This window comes from Poecilia formosa, unplaced genomic scaffold, assembly GCF_000485575.1.
Source record: "Poecilia formosa unplaced genomic scaffold, Poecilia_formosa-5.1.2 Scaffold738, whole genome shotgun sequence".
NCBI classification, from domain to species: Eukaryota; Metazoa; Chordata; class Actinopteri; order Cyprinodontiformes; family Poeciliidae; genus Poecilia; species Poecilia formosa.
The window spans coordinates 66100-81534 of NW_006800677.1; the positions used below are offsets into that span (position 1 = coordinate 66100).

General features: G+C 38.0%; 2 protein-coding genes and 1 long non-coding RNA gene across 3 annotated transcripts in view; 2 read left to right on the top strand and 1 right to left on the bottom strand.

Annotated features, from left to right (window-relative positions):
* Nucleotides 1–594, top strand: part of LOC107834737 (uncharacterized) — a 25349-nt gene extending 24755 nt beyond the window's left edge. The window contains exon 2 of the long non-coding RNA XR_001660551.1: nt 6–594. This is a non-coding gene — a long non-coding RNA (uncharacterized LOC107834737). The remainder of the gene's footprint in view (nt 1–5) is intronic.
* A 607-nt stretch (nt 595–1201) lies between these two features.
* On the bottom strand, nt 1202–7730 carry LOC103131282 (FAD-dependent oxidoreductase domain-containing protein 1-like). The gene is made up of 11 exons (XM_007542887.2): nt 7401–7730; nt 6612–6832; nt 6340–6450; nt 6023–6141; nt 5855–5949; nt 4390–4491; nt 4077–4153; nt 3029–3189; nt 2790–2919; nt 2611–2715; nt 1202–1715 (listed from the first exon to the last, which is right to left on the bottom strand). The coding sequence occupies exons 1-11, from the start codon at nt 7570–7572 to the stop codon at nt 1461–1463; spliced, it is 1548 nt and encodes a 515-aa protein (XP_007542949.1). The 5' UTR covers nt 7573–7730; the 3' UTR covers nt 1202–1460.
* A 1231-nt stretch (nt 7731–8961) lies between these two features.
* The window catches only part of LOC103131283 (F-BAR and double SH3 domains protein 2-like), a 40614-nt gene continuing 34140 nt past the window's right edge, over nt 8962–15435 (top strand). The window contains exons 1-2 of the mRNA XM_007542888.2: nt 8962–9161; nt 12688–12785. Of these exons, the coding sequence (XP_007542950.1) occupies nt 9141–9161; nt 12688–12785 (119 nt within the window). The 5' untranslated portion in view covers nt 8962–9140. The remainder of the gene's footprint in view (nt 9162–12687; nt 12786–15435) is intronic.

A 15435-nucleotide genomic window follows, 5' to 3' on the forward strand; every position in this document is an offset into this window, starting at 1 on the left:
GAGAGGTATTGGTGTGTTGGTAATCCCTCACCACCTGCTGCAGGCCAGGAGGCTCTCTTTTCTAGATGAAAGTTGATGAGCAGGTGGTAAAAGAAAAGAGCTACCTTTAGCTTCCTGAGGAGGTGAAGCCTCCGTTTGGCCTCTTGATGAAGTATTGGTCAAAATGTTGGGCAAACGAATTTAAAGGTTCTCACTCTCTCTACCTACCAACATTTCTTAAAGATCACAATAATATCCTTGGTTTCTTTATATACTCAATTTTGTCTCATGCACATCATTCTTCCAGTTGTCTCACTGTTTAAAGCAATAATTTTTTTGTAAAGCAATAATTTTTTTGTGTTAATTTGCTCATACTTTTTTTTTTTATCTACAATGGCTGTAATACACTGTCGTAGTTTTGACTGCACTGCAACCTGTCTGTGTGTTGACTGTGTTGCATTGAGTTGTCTAATAAACTCTAAACAGGATTTTAGCAAGTGTCAAAAAATATTTAGTTTTTTCCCAATACCTTTTATTTCACCAGGAGAAAAATAAACTTATCAAAATTAAAAATATAATTTACAAAGGTGTCCTGGGCTAGGCAACAGTAGAAGAAGATAAAAAAATAAGACCTTTTCAACTTTTGTACATCTAGATACAACATTTGAATCTAGTAAAACAAATCACTTTAAACATGTACAGCCAGACGTTTCCGTCTCCTTGGTCTTCAAGAGTCTTAAAATTAGCTGTAAAATAAACGCAATGTTAGCTAGGACGAACGCTTACAGTGATTAAATGGCTAAATGGCGCCATCTGGTGCAAAGTTTCTGAAAAGCACTTTAGGTCAATAGTGCAAAACAATACTTATAACGTTAATCCTCACAATATTAATAAAGTAACATTTTATAGAGACTTTTTCTAACTGACCTGTAATTATTAACTTCAACATCTTAACTTACTAACCATCACCATTTCTTTGAGCGTTACACTTTGGCATAATTTAAGGAAAACTGACACTCTTGAATATTTATCTGTGTTGAACGATGGACTTCTACAGTTTGGAAATGTCCTTACAACTCTTCCCAGAGTGACGGGAGGCAACACTTGTATTGCTGAAGTCTTTGTTGCTAATTTTCCTTCTTGGTGTTATGGCGCAGTTCCTTTCTGCTGCTTTCACTTTTACAGATTTTAGCAAAAAAAAAAAAGTTCAGTTTTCGACATATAAGTTTTTAAATGACAATAATATTTGCTGTTCCTTTTACACGAGATAGTAAAATTTTTGGTGCAACTGGCACTTTTGCACATCCCTGCAGTGTTTGTTGGTTTGTCAATCGTGATTCATATCCACTGAAAAAATTAAGAAAAAGGCATGTAAATATTAAAAAAACTATGTGTTCCCTATATTTCCAAAGCTGCAGCATCTTCCTTACAGGATACTAAATAAAAAAATAAGACTCGACTTTCCCTAATTTGAGCCCTTTCTACACAATATTCTGCTCCAGCATGGGCTCCTGTGTCAGAATGCGTCGGAAGCTTAATCCGCTCAGGTCCAGCGTTTTGAACTCTCCGTCCAGGATGAGCTCTGCCACGGCGCGGCCCACCGCCGGCGACTGCTGCAGGCCGTGGCCGCTGAAGCCAGTGGCAAAGTACATGTTGTTGATTAGAGGGTGAATGCCGATGATGCCGTTCTGGTCGAACGTGTTGTAGTCATAGAAACCGGCCCAGGCGCTGGTCACCTGGCAGGAATAAAGGGCAACAAGTCGGACCATGAGAGGCTGTTTTTATGTTAAAAAGTCCAAGAAAACTGTTTTTAGCTTCTTAGAGAACAAGCTGTTTCAGGGCCACTGTCACTTTAAATCCAAATAAGCTGCTGCTGGCCACGCCCCTGGAATCAATGTTTGCACTCACACATGAAAATGGCTGCAAACAGATACACAGTTTTACAACCGTGCATCTTAGAAAAGCCTTAGTAGAGCCTCCTGCACAACCAACAAGAATGCAGCAAGTGGTTTCTGAATGATAAGTCAACAACTAAACACTCGTCTTTTCCAGAAGCCATTGTAGAGCACATACAGCGGTAAAACCAGCTGACCAAACGGGCTGGAACTCAACTTGGGATGCTAGATAACAGAGCTGGGCTCAGCTGGGGTTGCTAGGTAACAGAGCTGGGCTCGCAAACCAACTTAAAGTAAATTCTAAGATTCTAATTGGCTGCATGTGGCCTTGTGTTCTGGTTGTCTCGTAGTTGAAACTTGAAGTAGCTGTAATGACGAGAAAGTACAAAAAAAATAAATAAATAATATTTTATGTAATTTAGGTGTGTATTGATATTTATGCATTCGACTCTTGGAGAAACTATCAAACTCCAGCAGAAATATGTTTTGTGTAATGTTTTTATCATGGTTTGTGAAACTGAAATTAAAGCCAGAGGCAATTTTTTAAACTTGACAAAAAATAATGTGCTTTTCATAATTTAAGATCAAAAATACATTTAAACATGCATTAATATGTCCTGATTCAGGAAACAGCAATAAATACCTGCATGTCATCAGCATAGCTGTTTCACCTGATGCAACAACATTATGTCTAGATTAAAAAAAGTATGAAACCTAAAATTGAGCCTTGAGGTACCTTCAGTTTCTCAAAAGCTGGAACTCGATTGGCCAATTTGGGCCAAACCTTGTCTTCAAAAAACTGATGGTCCACTTCCAGATTACTGGTGTCCGGCTCCTCCGCCTGAGAGGGAAACAATGAGGTAACCTCTCAGTTACAATTCAGACAAAAAGACGCTGCTCAGAGATGAAACTGACCTCCTCGGGCGACACTCCACAGATGTAGTTTCCTCCCAAACCTTCCCTTCGGAAATAAACTCCAGAATAGTCAATTAAGAAGGGAGAGTCGAGTCCTGGGCCATCAGGACAATGAACCACATACACATACCTGGAAAACAACAAAAACACCTATCCTCTTAACATTCTAAGATATAATTAAATACTCCTTTAGAAACAAAAAGGAAATCCTTAAAAAGCTGCTGAGGTTGGAGACCGACCTCTTCCGAGGTTCCACAGGGACTGAAAATCCAGCGAGGGAGTCTTTGGGGCCGAGGCCGATTCCCACCATCTTTGCCAGTTTCCCAGAAAACGCTCCGGCTGCGTTCACAACAAGGGCACATTCCACCGGCTGGTACTCCAGGCTGTTCAGCATCTGTACCTGCGAGACACAAACCGACTGATGTAGTGACCTGCACTGTTGTGTTTATTAGCCTTAAATACAAGAGGTCAGGGGAAACCTTCGCACAGCAGGTCACACTGCAAAACACAGAATCTTACGAGGTTTTTGTGGTCTATTTTCTACTGCAAATATAAATAAGACAAAACACAGGAACTTTTCACCAAGATATATAAACTTATTTTAAGTCAGCAATTCCTTAATATTGATGAAAAGAACCAGTTCCACTAGCAGGTTATTTCACTTATAAAAAAAAGATTTTGTTTTTTCCATATTGTGAATAAAATAATCTGCTAGTGGAACTGGTACTTTGTCATCAGTATTAAGGAATTATTGACATAATACAAGCTACTAAATCTTGCTGAAATGTTACTTGTAAGTTAGTTGTCTATTTCAAAGTGTTGCAAGATTTTGAACTTGGTAAGATTTTTTATTTTTGCAGTGTTCAACACAGCTGGGATCACTTTGACAGAGAAATGAGGCCCTGACGAATAGTTTACATCAATTACTGCCTCCATGCGGCATGGCACAGAGATCATGCTGTGGTTCTGTGGAGGTGTTCAGGAAGTCCAGGTTCCTTTCAGAACGTTCGCTTTGGACTTCCAGCAGCATGAAGTCTGAGCTTCTCTCTAGGATTCTTATTCACAATTAAAATGTAACGCTTGTGGATGGTTTTCTACCACACTTTTTTCTTCCACCTGACTTTTCTTTAAGGATGTTTTCACACCCTTGAATCATTGACCCTCAGTGTCATCTGCAAACATTATACTCCAAGAAGACTCTTCAGTGAGTCTTTTGAACCAAATTACATAGAACATCTTACTGTTTCCTATCAGTCACTCTCAGTAAGTTCTGGATGTTCCACTTACTTTGACAGATTTTATTGTCTTCATGTCTATTTGTTCCCCATTTTTTGTCATCAGAACTTGTTTCACGTGTCTAAAATCTGTGGATGAGAATAAGATTAATAGATTAACAGACAATAAAAAAACAAAGATTTAACATATTACATGTAACATGTTCTCTTCTCATTTCAGGTTTTAAGTTGTTATGTTTGTATTAATCGAAAGGAATACACCAGCTTGTTATCATGTTAATACTACAGGGTATAATGGGAGGACGAAACGAGGCGTTCACACAAATCAACCTAAAATGTGACCAACATCTGAAGGTATGACCCACCTGCAACTTCCCCGAAGCACTGAATGACCCCCATGGACATGGCCTTCCTCCTGAAGGCGTTCAGGAGAGACCAGGGGTCGAACCAGCCCTCGTTCTCCAGCCCTGCATAGCACCAAACCCCCAGAGTGAAGTTAAACCAGCTGCAGAACCAAGTTAAATACGGTTTTATCAACAGCCAAGGCATCAAAATTAGCTTGTTTCCAGTTAGCAATCCAAAAACTTGGAATTATCCCAAACTAATAAATCATTCTGGGTGACATTTAAAAAAAACAAAAACAAAAATACCCCCACTAACTAGCATTTAAAGGATTGTTACACAAATGGCTTAGCAATGTACGTCTGCTTGGTCGATACTTTGTGGAACCACAGTTAAAGCTGCAAGTCTTTCTGGGGTTTGTCTCTACCAGCTTTAAATGTCTGGAGACTAACATTTTTGCTCATGCTTTGCAAAAATAAATCAGCCTCAGTCAGGTTGGATGATTTATTTTGCAGGAACAATAGGTTGCATAAATTAGTTACAAAAACATAAATATCTTTACATTAAAAACACTGTTGCTACGATTAGGAAAAAAAGAAAAATCTGGTAAAAAAATTAGCAGTTAAGCATGTTAACACCTCCCCAATTAACTCTATATTTCAAATTTATGTATCAGTAATGCTTCCAAAATGGGGAAACTCACTTCCATGAGAAATGTTACAAACTGCATTTAGTTACAGCACTACACAAATGTAGCGGGCAGGTGTGAACAAACCAGTAAAGTAAACAAGGCAGCTTCACAGACTCAGCAAGGCCTGTCTTAGACAAAGACTTCAGAGCAGCTCACAGGATCTGTTAGTCTTTTCTGTGGTCTTCCTCTTTTCCTCCCTAGCAGCTCCGGATTCTGTCCAATTCTTCATTGTCAAGTGTCAATCTAGCTGTCATTGCTCCAAACTGCACATCGCTGCAAGTCTTGTGAACTTTTTTTCTCTCTTGCAACTAACCTTAAGTCATCATCATCATCATGTCTGTTAGAGTTAGGGTTGCTTTGGATGCTTGGTACATGCACTCGTCCAGTTTTGGTGCTTTTACAATACTGTCTTTAGAGATCACAATATCATCTGCAAACATCATGATCCACAGGGATTCTAGCCAATCCTCATCTGCCAACTTCTCCACTACTCCACAGAAGAAAGGACTCATAATCTTCTTGAGGTGAGACCTTGAGGAGGTAACTTCCATTACATTAGATTCTTGTTTGTTTTCCTTTCTAGTTTAGCTTTAAGTGATAACGTTTTGTTTGTTTGATCGGCCTCCAGCAACTCGGCCACAAATGCAAAACACCACGGCAAACTGAGGTTAATTAAATTATACTAACTAAACATTGTGTCATGAATTAGCTCAGGCTATGGTGCTCTTTATTCATATAGGGCCTGAATAATGCAGAGCACATTGCTAAATTAGATGCAATAAATCATGTACTGTTACCGTATGAAGCCAGTGCCACGCCCTCTGTATTTATCCACGGAAATTTCTCCTTCACTTGTTGCGGAGAGAAGAGGGAAACTTTAGCTCCTGCACACCTGGAATCACACGACGAGATGATTAGCAAGGCAAACCGTCTGAAATCCAGAGCACATCTCGCCGTCAAGGCACCTCTGGGTGTTGTAGTTCTGCTCCATGATGTGAGCCACCTCCTCGCTGGCTAAGAACAGATATCCCGACTGGTTGAACTGCAGATCCACAGGATCTTCATTCACAACGCTGAGATGTTCCTGATGGGAAACAGAGGAGATGATTCGATCCAGACTTAAGATAAAACAAAAGATGACTGCTACTTTTATTTGTAGCTCTCACCTTCTTATGCACAACCTTTCTAACCACTTTTTTCTTTATACCTTACCATTCCAAAATATTTCCATAAAACTTGCTTCAGTACTGGGTGATTGAAATGCTTATAAACTTTGACCTACGTTGATGTTCCTCATGAAGTCTGCAGACTCCAGGGAGAGGTGGATGTTCTCCAGCAGGGAGAACTGCTGGCGGATTCCTCCCGCAGACAGAACCGTGGAGGCCTGGGAATACTGGACACAGTCAAGAGGGTTAAAAAGTGGTTTTACATACATTTGTTTTCTGTGTAAAAGTTTAAGAACTGATTTCCCCCTACTGTTTAGAGCCAAGGATCTCTTTGATTGTATCTTATCTTAAAGATGTATAGAAATCCTCCAAAAAACGGAGTCCTTACTGTTGGGTCCCTCTCTACAACGAGGACTCGCATCTTTTTGGAGAACTTCTCTTTCTGCTTCAGCCAGTAGGCGATGGACCAGCCCATCACACCGCCGCCAACGATCACGATGTCCGCCGTCTCAGGAGGGAGATTGGGGTTGATCTCGAAGGGCATCCAGTTGCTGCTCGGCAGACCGTCTGCCGCCTTCTTCTTCATCGCTGCCATCTGGGCTTTCAGCTCTAAACAAAAAGTGTGATCCATAGATGTTTCTGAAGGTCTTTCAGTGTTTTTCACAAATTTTCTATCTTGTCAACAACCAGTGTTTTTTGGTTTGCTTGAATGACTCTTTTGGGTAAAAAAAATTAATAACAATAAATAATAATAATAGATCTCCTAAACTCTACAAATAGCAGGAAATGCAAAGATATAAAATCAACATGGACTTTTAAAGAAGTTGATCTTTGCTTTATTTTCACCGTATCTTCTTATGCAAACCATTATTTAGAAACAGAACCTTTGCTGTCAGCTTGTCTAGTTTTGTCAACCTTCAATATTGAATAAAAAGATATTAAAAAGAATACAAATTGGAGAATAACAAGAAAACAATTCTTAATGTATTTATTGTAACTATATATGCCGAATAATTGGCGAGGTTTAAAATGTTCAGGAAACGTGTCTACTTGTGATATAAACTCTGCGAGGAGCTTTATATACTGAGTTTATTTAAGCTATGGCTGTATGTTAAATGGGATCTGGCTCACTCCTTTTTAACTACCACTTCTGTCCCAGGTCCTTCAGGGTTCCCACCTTTAAGGAAGTCGTTCCGTAAGGCTCCACCAGTGCTCAGCTTCTGGCAGAAAGTCAGACCTCCACATCGGTCTGGCTGCCATTGTGTCACCGCAGTGCAGTTGAGCGATCCATGGGTGAAACATCCACGAAGAGTCCGCACATTTCTGTGCAGCCGTCTCCACGCACACATCCTGGCTCTGAGATCAGTTAGTTATTCAGCTCCAACGCTACTAAGGTGGAAACCGGACCGAAATGTCGGGGCAAACGAAAGATCATATTTCATCTAAAACGGATGAAAATATGCAAAGTCTATAATCTGACAGCGAGGTCAAGAGAAAGTTAAGTAAAATGAACCGAAAACATTCACATCCGGTTTGACATGTCTGCCGTTCAAAATAAAAATAAAGACGTAAGCTTTAGGGAAACAAGACAGACACAACGTTACTCTAAATTCTACAAAACTAGTTTACAATACTATAAGAAATTAGACACTATGCACTGTTAAATGCATCGTAGAAGTATTTATAAAAACTATCTGTCGCATTTATTTTATATCTTTTGAATTTTGTTCACAGTTACCAGCTGGATTGATCATTTTACCAAAACTTTTGTGATTTTGCTTAATGTATAAAATTATACGAAACATGGTTGCAACTATGAATAAATATATATTGCAAGATGTATAATTTATAGGTTTGTTGTTGTTTGCTACTTGGTGGCTAACTGGAATGAGTTGGTTTTTATGTCTTTTACATTAGTGATGGAAAAATAGAGCGGGGATGGATTTTATTTTGAAAATGTAGCAGGAAATGACAAATACGTAAATGTTAACTTGAGTTAACTGAGATGGGAGGCAGTGGCTTTCACGTCACTTAAATGAACCAATAGTAAAGAGGATCGGCCCACTAATTTATATATCCGTGTTCTTTTTAATATTTTTGCCTTATTTTAGATTTGAAGATATTTGAATGCAGTGTAAAGCGTTTGGGGTTCCTCTGTACTTGATAAAGTTCTGTACAAGCACAAGCCATTTACCATTTAATATTTTACAGCGGATGACTACCTAATGTATATTTCTTGTAAACAGATAAATAAAGCAATAGATAGCTTTCTAATCTATTATATTCTACTCTAAATTAAAGTTATAAAGAACTTGAAAACCAGTGGTGTTTTTATAATTTTTAAAATAAAAATATTTGGAATAAAAAAGAATGCAATAAAGAATTATGGTAACAAATAAAGAAATATAATTACTATAAATTTATCCAAATACCAGTGATAGCATTCAAAGGCTAGTCAACAATTACAGTTTTTATATTAATTAACGGTTCAACGATATAATATGCGCAGCAACCCTTATTTATTCATGTAACTAATGTTCCGTAAAATGTAAAATTATTAAGTAGTAATATTATCCTTATATTATGTCTATGATTAAAACAGTCAAACCTAACTTTACTCTGAAAAATCCTTGCGGAAGTAGAGTTTTATAATACAGCGGACCTTGGCGTTTATTTTGTGGCGTCAACCGGAAGTGGATAGTGAACTGTGCGGTTTTTGACGCACTGTTTTCTGTTCCCCGGGGCCACAGTGTTTTCAACAGGACTCAACTTCGGTGCTCACTGGTCCCACTATGGTTGCTTGACCCGGGCTGAAACTCCATCCGTCCGCTTCCATCTTGCCCCGAAAACCATTCGTACGAACTTTTCTGGATAAACTTTTGGACTTGTTGGATCAGTTTTATGTCCAGAACTAAGGATGCAGCCCCCACCGAGAAAGGTGAGATTTCTTTTTTTTTTTTCCTCCTTTTTTTCCGCGGCTGTAGCCTCCTAAGCTAGCGTTACTTCGACGTAGTGGTGCATATTTAATGGTTGGAAATGTACGCTTTGTTGCTGCTCGCCTGGTTCACACGATGGACTTCCACTTTTGAACATCATAGAACACATACACTGTTGGTTTCCACATCAAAACCTCTGCGGTTGTTTGTTTAAGTCAGTTAAAAGGAAGAAAACTTATTAAAAACACTTGATGCGCTGCAGTTTTCCCTTGTTTTTTTAGCGCTCATCAAACGTGCTTCGCTCGCTCTGAAACTGAAAAACGGTTCTTCAACTATTTCCTTTCAGCTGTATCCGAATTAGAAACTGTTTCTGACTTATAATAACTGAGATGCTCTGTTACTTTGAACTGTAATATTTAGCATAACCTGTAATATATTAAATTTATAAACTTTTTGGGATATTTCTGTTATTTTCTATAGGATGTAGGGGTTATAAGCTATTTAAAGTCTTAAATACCCTCCAGGAAGCATTGCAGTGCATGTTTTATCATTAAGATAAGCCTTAAAAACACAAATCCCTGCAGACATCAGTCTCTGTGCAAGTATGTGGACATAGTATCATATTTCAATAACAGCACAGACCATTTTTGTCCCAGTCCTCTTAGTAAATATGTTTCAGTTTACTGAAGGCTCATAAATCTACACTTATTTAAAGCAATCCTGACAGTATTTTTTTATATTTGGACATGTGCTTTAACATCTGATGACCAAAAAGTTGTTAAAAACGTCTCAAACAGACATATTGACAGAGTATACCTGGTTATACTTCTACATGCAATTAAATTGCACTTTTAGCTGTAGTAATAGCCAGTGTGCAGCTTTACATGGGGAACATTTGCCAAATTGTTTATATTTACTAGAGATCTTAAAATAAAATTCCTTGCAGATACTTTTTTTTTTTCTGATTTGAAAGGCTGAAAAATCAGATTTGAATGAAAAGCGGAGGATATAAATCAAAATTTTCAGCATTAATGTAACGATTTGAGCCATTCAGGTGAAAATAGTCAATTGATTTGTGCAACACTGCTCACCTTTTATGTGCAAATTCTATCTGGGGTTTTTCTTTCAGCCGTTGCTGCAAATATATAAGTGAATAATTAACTTCAGAGCAGCTGTTGATAACACTTCTAATCACACCTTCTCTGAGTTCTCTGTAATATTTGTGTCACTTCCAGTCAGACAGATGCACTCTATCCTGATCAGTTAGTACTTCTTCACTTTATTACTTTCTGTAATTGTTGAATTATTAACCACTAGATTTGTATCAATGTTAAATTAACACAGATAATAACTCAGATGCACCGACATGACAATTTGGGCTGATGTCAATACTGCCATTATGACGAATATCCAATATTTATCAATATTACATATATATATATGTCTTCCTAAACTTTCCAAAGCAAAAAAAGCAATCACACTGCTTACGTTGCTTTTTTTCTTTTGTGCATATTTTGAAGTATTGCACTAGAAGAGGTTGATAGAAAATGCAAATTTTGAAAAAAAAATAAAATAAAATAAATCAATTTCGCAAAAAGAAAAAAAAGTTTGTGTGCTTGTCTGAGCTGGTTTCTGGCTTTTCTGAAAAAAGACGTGGTGCACTAAAGGGGAGATGGAAACACATTTGATAAATGATAAACTCGGCGCCCTCCTAAAACACAAATGGCAAAAAAAAAAAAATAGAAATAAACATTGGTTGTTGATAACAGTCCAGTTTCACTTATTGGACCAATACTAATAATATTTAAACAATAAACAATAAGACAAAACCCAATACTATTATTAACATTGTCCAGTAACAGTGTTAATGCAGATATATTTTATATCCCTACTTTAAACTGTCCAACAATGTTCATGATGTTTATTAAAAGGCAAAATACCTCAGATTATTTTGTTACTGATGATTTTTACTAGCTCAAGCTAGCTTCCAACATTACTGGAACATAGCTTCTGCTCCGTTCCAGTAAAAGTAGCTTTATTTGAAGCCCAGCTGAATGCAGGTTTCATGGTGTGATGGTCAATCATTTTTTTCTCCTGTGTATTAAAATGCATCAAAACAAATTTTTTAAAACGATAAGCCACTTCATCTTCTTTAATATGCTTCTTTCAGTTTGAGATTGTATAAAAAAGTTCAGCGCAATATATGAGCTATAGATGAGTGTGATTATGTTGTTTCCACGTTTTGTGATTCGAAGCTTCCTCTGTGAAAGAACCTGTAGCTCAGGTTATTACAGTTTTCTCTGTTTTGGTCATTTTCACTCGTAGAACATTAGAGCCCCCTCAGAGCAAATATGTGCACCCAAGTCCCTTTTATGTGAAATACCATCAACCAACAGACGGTAGCAGATGAGGCTGCAGTCAGTCTGACTCCAGTTAAAACCTTTTGTTTTAATGTCTTTATCCACTTTGCAGCACAAGAGAAATTTCTTGTCAGTTTGATCTTGCAGCTCTAGAACAGAGAAAAGTTATAAAAATAATTTCTCTCCTAATTTTAAAATTCGTAGCTTAATAATTTTTGATAAGTTGAAAGGATTTTTGCCTAGGTGAGCTACACAGGAAGTGACATCATCATTCTGCTGTATTGAAGCAGCTCTGCCTGCTGTATTGTTTTCATGTGGTTCTTCTGTTTGCTTCTAGACTAGCTGTGTTAAACAGGTGAGGCCAGAATTATTCATACTGCTGACTAGGGATGAAACGATAAATCAGCTCAATCATGGTTAATCAAGTATTGAAATAATTGTCAACTAATTTAGCGAACGATGAATCGTTAAATAGATCATCCAGACTCAAAAAAGGCCATTTTGCACAAATATTAAGAAATACTGTGCAAAATACATACATTTTACATTGAAGATAAAAAAACAGCCTTTTTTGGATTTAAATATGTTTTATCCAGAACTCCTAAAGTAACTAATAGATTTAGCTTCACCTGGTCCAAATTCTGCCAAAACAACTGATTTGTTGGTTTATTTGCATTGTTAATATATTACTAATATTGTATAAAATGAGTATTTCGAACAAACATGTTGTGAAACAGTTCTTAATGTGTGGAAAAAATAACGCAGTTGAGGTAAGATTTGTCCGCCTAATTGCAGGTTAAAGTTAATTGAGTTAAGTGGAAGGTGACGGATTAGTGATGCATTTCAAATTTTTTATAAAATGTTAGTAATATTCTTGACACTGATTCATCTTTTGAGAGAGGCTGGTCTCATTTCTCAGCATAAAAATAACTTCTCGGTTGAATAAAAATAACTTTAGATGTAAGTCTGTTGGGTGTATGAAGGATTTTGACCTTAACTTTACGGCTACCTCTCGTTTAATTCAACCTGCCTCAGTTTGCCGTTAAATCAAAGCGTTTTTAGCGTTTTATCTTCAGGAGTGTAATAGAAACCTGTCATGAAACACAGCCGTCAGCAGGTCTGTTAGCCACTTCATATCACAGCTGGTTTGGTTTGTTTTCCCTGCCAGGTAAGGCTCACCCAGGAGCTGAAGCACACTCAAGCCGAGCAGATGAGCCAGTTACAGATAAAACACCAGACAGAATGTGACCTGCTGGAAGACCTAAGGTAAGCACTCCGGTTCACACTAAGGTTTGGATAATTAAATTACAATTCGTAAACGGATTTATCTTTGAACATCTGAAGCATTTAAGTGGAACAAAACAACAAAATGAGTAAATCTGTAAGGAACCAAGAATTTTTTACTGCACCATGTAGTCTGAGGTAGTTTTTTTTTCCATGTTTGCAAACTATGTGTAAAATTGATCCAAACTACAGGGTCTGAATAAATCACCAGACCTTTAAAGTGAGGTTTGGTATCGGCTGATGCGATCTGATACAGAAGAACAGCACTGAGTTGACTTAAAATGTTTTGTTTTTTCAAATAGACATAGCTTTACTAAATTAAAGTTTATTTGATAATTCTGCACCAGTACAGCTCACCTAAATACACCTGAATCTTCACAAGTTTGGTCAAACATGTGAAACAACACAACTTGAATATGTTAAGTCAGTGCAGTTAGGAGAATAACAATGTCAAATAAATAATAAAGAATCTGACAAAAAAACAAACTGCAGCAAACCTTTGTTCTAAAAGTTCAGGAAGTGCAATTAGGAATCCTAAATAGAATTTAAAATAAATGTTTTTTTTATTATTATTATTTTTTATGCTCAGAGCACAAAGAATAGAATTAGACTGAACAGATCTGCCCTTATGGATTGGAAACACTGTCACCGATACCTGATCTAGAATTGTATTCAATATCAGGACGAATACAGATGTTAATATCAGATCGGAGCATCTCCACTTTAAAGTATCTTAACAGGGTTTCATCTGAAACTTTCAATGTGATGAAATGTGAAAACTCAGTAGAGATCAACTGTTTGTGCCTGAAATGAGATCAGGCTTGATGATGTCAGGTCCTGTAAACCCACGCAGGAAACTTCAGCTGCGTTCACATAGAGCCCTTTTCAGGCTGAAAAAACCAAAGGGTTGCGGTGATGTTTTGTGCTAAACTGCCGATCTCTGGCTCCCCGCTTCCTGTCTGTGGTGGGTGCTGGTGCTCTGGCCCTCTGAGCAGCTGGAAGTTCAGGTCACAGAGAGCTGCCAGATGTTCCCGCCGCCCCAAATCATTCGCCGCGGGAGGTTCTGTAGCTTCACTCCATCAGAAACGACGTTCCTCTCTCTGCTGAAGTGATTCAGCAAACCGGAAGCTGGTTGTGGTTGTCAGCAAAAGCTCTGCATGGGAAAATGGCAGGAAGCGATGGAGGAGGGGAGAGAGAGGGAGCGATGGAAACGCGGCGGAGAGGAAGAGGCGGAAGATCCCAGGAAGTACGGCAGATTGTTTAGAGTCAGGGTGGAGCAGGCGGCCGAGTCTCGACATGTTTAATGACTTAATGATGATTTTGCTGCGGGAGTTTTTCCCAGGGCACTGACCTTGCTTCTTTTCTTAGACATTTTCACAAGCCTTGCTCGAGATGTCATTATCCTGTTTATATCTGCGTTATAAACAAACCAGAAAAGGTTTTAAAGCCACCAGGTTCCTCGGCGCATCGTCTGATCTGTTTTTAATGTTCGTGAAACCTGCTGGAACGTGTTAATTTCACAAAAACAAACCGGAACGAGTCAAATCTGAGGCAGCGGATTCAGTGGAAATGTTTTACAGTTTGACCAATTAACCGTCTGACGATAAAATGTGGTGACTGTGGAAGGAAATTAAAGTAGCAAAAACACTGTTAAAAAGAACTGTTAGAATTTGAGCTCTGGAAATATCTGCAAGCAAACAGAAAATCAGATTTTCTGAAAAAATACCGGTATAATATTGAATTATATTTGAAATCTGTCCTTTCACAACTCTGTTTTGGTCCTGTTTCATGATCATTTTAAGTTGTGGACAGAAACCACAAATAAATGTGCATTTTGGCTGCGGTAGAGTAAATATTTCCGACTCCACAATATACATGTAGTACAGCAGAGTAAGGCTTTGTTTCTATTGAGCGGTGCTTCACACAGGAAGGTTTCTTGCACCGTTTTTACAATGGAAACAGACAAAATGACGCAGCGACCCATTACCTACCGTTTAGTGGAAACGAGGCATTCATTTTTGTTGGTTTAAGATACCAACCTTAAAACCGTCATCACTTTGCAAATATTCAACAGCAGAACCTGATGTCTGCATGTTAGAGGTCTTAAACAGATCAATGATTAGCTGAACATATTGGCCCACATATGTTGTAATTTTCCTATTAACCTAAAAGTTGTTGTTTGTGATACGTAAAAACTCATAAATAGTTCAAAAATTGTAGATCTTTGTTACATATTACGCCTGCGGAGGTCTCCATCTTTTCACCCGTACAATGCATTCTGGGCCGATGATGCGGGAAGGTTACAGTGGAATAGAGTTTATACACAAAACTCAAGAAGTCAAGGAAGTCAACAAAACATCTGGATTGAGGCAAATTGCCTCAAAGTTTTCATGTGCCATTATACACCAGATATCTGCTGAAACAAACAAACATGGTCGGCTTGTGATGTACTGAAGCTAACACCATGAGCAGGAGCTAACACCATTAGCAGGAGCTAACAACATTAGCAGGAGCTAGTGATGGGTAGATGAGGCGTCATGTATCGTTTCAACCCATAGCAAAACTTTGTCGATTCTGTCTCGATACTGTGTCACTTAATACTCACATCTGCTGGACATTAAAAAATCCTACA

Coding starts and splice junctions, on each gene's coding strand:
- LOC103131282 (XM_007542887.2), bottom strand. CDS start 7,572: ATGTGTGCGTGGAGACGGCTGCACAGAAATGTGCGGACTCTTCGTGGA. Junction 5,950..6,022: donor CAGAACTACAACACCCAGAG/GTGCCTTGACGG, acceptor GTGTGATTCCAG/GTGTGCAGGAGCTAAAGTTT. Junction 2,716..2,789: donor GTGGAGTGTCGCCCGAGGAG/GTCAGTTTCATC, acceptor TTTCCCTCTCAG/GCGGAGGAGCCGGACACCAG.